This window comes from Desmodus rotundus, chromosome 13 (assembly GCF_022682495.2).
Source record: "Desmodus rotundus isolate HL8 chromosome 13, HLdesRot8A.1, whole genome shotgun sequence".
Classification (NCBI taxonomy): Eukaryota; Metazoa; Chordata; class Mammalia; order Chiroptera; family Phyllostomidae; genus Desmodus; species Desmodus rotundus.
The window spans coordinates 2,765,817-2,768,466 of NC_071399.1; the positions used below are offsets into that span (position 1 = coordinate 2,765,817).

The window sequence follows — 2,650 nt, forward strand, 5'->3', positions numbered from 1 at the left end:
CAGGAAAGCTCAAAGGCGTGGGTGGCAGAACAGCAAAGAGTATTTCAGGACAAATAAGTGGTCTAATTTCCCTGGGGAATAAAATTAACAAAAGAGGAGAAACCCTTAGAAACCCATTCAGGACCCCTTGGGGTTTTTCTAAGAGATTGTACTTGACCTGGATTATAGGTGAGTCATGAACACTTTCTACGTAGCCGATTTGGCACAACCACCAAAATAACCAGGACTTTAAAAACAGTCAAACTTGTGATTTTCTTTTTGAAAAAATATTTAATTGAACTTGGCTTTGACAAACTTCAAGCAGGCATCTTCGCACTCAACGATGTTCTCCTCATGTCCAGGGGTCTGTCACTTCCTTCTGCGGCAGCACTTCCGGCCGCGGAGAGAGCAGGTGCCTATCTGCTCCTCCTTCGGGAGGCAGTTCAGCGCAGCGCAGCGGCCGTTCCTGGCTTTGCAAAAATACCTTTGCACTCTAGTTATGAATCCTGCATTACCTGCAAAGAGACAGTGGAATATATGGGCAGGTTCTAGGGAGGCTGTGGGTATAAATACAGGACTTCTGGAATTCCTCAAGTAACCGATTTGTCTTTCTTTTATTATGCTTTTTATTTCTTTTTTCCTTGTTCTATGAAATCAGGAGTCAAGTAGTAGGTAGCACCAGGCATCCAATCAACAAAGTTAATCTAAGTCAATCTTAAGGGCTACAGCTCAGCCATAAGCCCCCTACACTGGCAAGTGTGCCCATGGGGAGCACCCACAGCAAGGGACTCCTGGAAGGGCCGGGCCGGCCTTGGTCACCAGGACATCTCCAGGGCCCCAAAGACACCGCCTCCAACCACTAAGCTACTAAAACAGAAGCCTGTGCTTCTGTCCTCAGATCAAGTCGAGCTTTTCTGTTGGTATTAAAATGTCAGTGTCATGTCCTTCATGCTTCATTAACACGTATGTCTTTCCATAAACAGGTGTCTTTTGTGAACTACTTAGTCTGTTAAGAAGGGGAGGGGTTGGGTGCTGGGGGAAAGAGGTAACCCCAACTGGTAGTTACAAAACAGTCATGGGGAAGTATGTAAAGCATAGGAAATAAAGTCAAAAATAATTGCAGTAACTATGTGTTGTACCAGTGGGGGTTCTGGAAATATCGAGGGGATCACTTTGTAGAGTATATAATTGTCTTGTACACTTAAAATCAAACCAAAACAAAGATGAAGGAAAAAAAAAAAACAGAAAAAAAAAGTTGATCAAAAAAGGTTGGGAAACCTGCTTTCAGGTTCTTGATCCTTCCAGGAAGAAGCCTGGTGTCTCCTTCCCACGCAACAAACCCACCTGGTCTACACCTTCCTGAGGAATGAGGAGGGACTGACTTGAATGACACGCTACCCATCCCTCCCACCCTCTCCCTCCCAGCCTGTCTTACCTGGAACAGGTGTCAGGCACAAGAGCAGCAATGCAAAGACCAGGTAGTAGATCCTCATGGCTGACGGCTTCACAGCACACGGAGACTGGCTGGGAAGATGTGCTTGCTGACTTTATAGAGGTTGCAGGTCCACAGCCGTACACAGAGTGAGCCAGGGCCGCAATTCCTGTAATATCACAGTGATGACAACATGACGTAGTTCCTGGTGCTTCATGCCAATGTCTCTTACCTCACAGGCCACACCCACCAAGCCGGAGGTTAACCACAAACCTAAGGGGTGAAGCAAAATTTGACATGAGCACACAGCTGTCCTCATGCCCTCTGGGCTTTGGGAGCTGGCCCAGGTTTGACACTGATCTGGGGGCAGGTATAGATGGGAAGGCCCTGCTTCCTCTCGGGTGGGGAATGTTTCTGGGAGCTGACTGGTCCCTGCTACGGTACTTCCAAGCTTTCTGCCTTCTTTCTAAAGCCCCGGGAGTGTCTGCAGCCACCTGGGAACCTCATTGGTCTAGCCCTGGACATATTCAGAACTATGTGTAAGCTCAGGCTGGGTCACACCCTGAGGCTGCCCAGGTACACCTGAAATTGAGGTAAAACAGGATCAACTTTTGAGTGATGAAGAAAGGGAGGAGAAATGGACTGCATTCCCGAGGCCCTGAGCCGATGCCCCTTAGCCGTCACGGGGTCCTGTGACGTGGGTGAAACACAGCTTCCCCTTCATCGTTGTCTGAAATTGCCAAATTCATGAGTCAAGAAGGTGTCTCATTTTCCTTCATCAGAGAAAGAGAATGCTGGGATGATATATTGGAGGGCCTGGCATCTCCTCCTTGTGGGTGACACTTCCTATGCAAATGAGGGGCATCTCCTCCTTGTGGGTGACACTTCCTATGCAAATAAGAAGACACACTGAAGACGTCTGGTTACTCACAGCTCATGGCTCATGACCATTCGAGGAAGACCAGGAAGCAGGACACAGAGTCAATGTTTAGTGGGCCAACTGCTTTCTTTATTTCATTAATGATTAGACTTACACATTAAGGAATCCAATCAACGGGTTATCTTGTCGACAGACTCACTGCGAGCTGAACCACCCTGACGCTGCCTGGCCACTGCCTTGTGTGAATGCAACCCCAAGGGCCCCGCCGCCACCCCAGCCGTACCAGGGTGTTTTGGTCCCAGGAGTGGGTGCTCAGGGCCTGGCGCACCGGTCGGCGTCTGTAAGCAAACTCTGAACAC

The 2,650-nt window shown here is 48.6% G+C and overlaps 1 protein-coding gene across 1 annotated transcript; it reads right to left on the minus strand.

Moving 5' to 3' along the window:
* Positions 1 to 244: 244 nt before the first annotated feature.
* On the minus strand, positions 245 to 1,614 carry LOC112321316 (beta-defensin 103A-like). Its single transcript, XM_024578725.3, has 2 exons — positions 1,415 to 1,614; positions 245 to 494 (listed from the first exon to the last, which is right to left on the minus strand). Exons 1-2 carry the CDS (start codon positions 1,470 to 1,472, stop codon positions 349 to 351), a joined length of 204 nt encoding a protein of 67 aa, XP_024434493.1. The 5' UTR covers positions 1,473 to 1,614; the 3' UTR covers positions 245 to 348.
* Between the last annotated feature and the right edge of the window lie 1,036 nt (positions 1,615 to 2,650).

What these genes read in the sequence shown, in the direction of transcription:
- LOC112321316 (XM_024578725.3), bottom strand. Translation starts at nt 1,472, where the DNA reads ATGAGGATCTACTACCTGGTCTTTGCATTGCTGCTCTTGTGCCTGACA. An exon ending in GTGCCTGACACCTGTTCCAG is followed by an intron (nt 495 to 1,414) that starts GTAAGACAGGCT and finishes GTCTCTTTGCAG; the next exon opens with GTAATGCAGGATTCATAACT.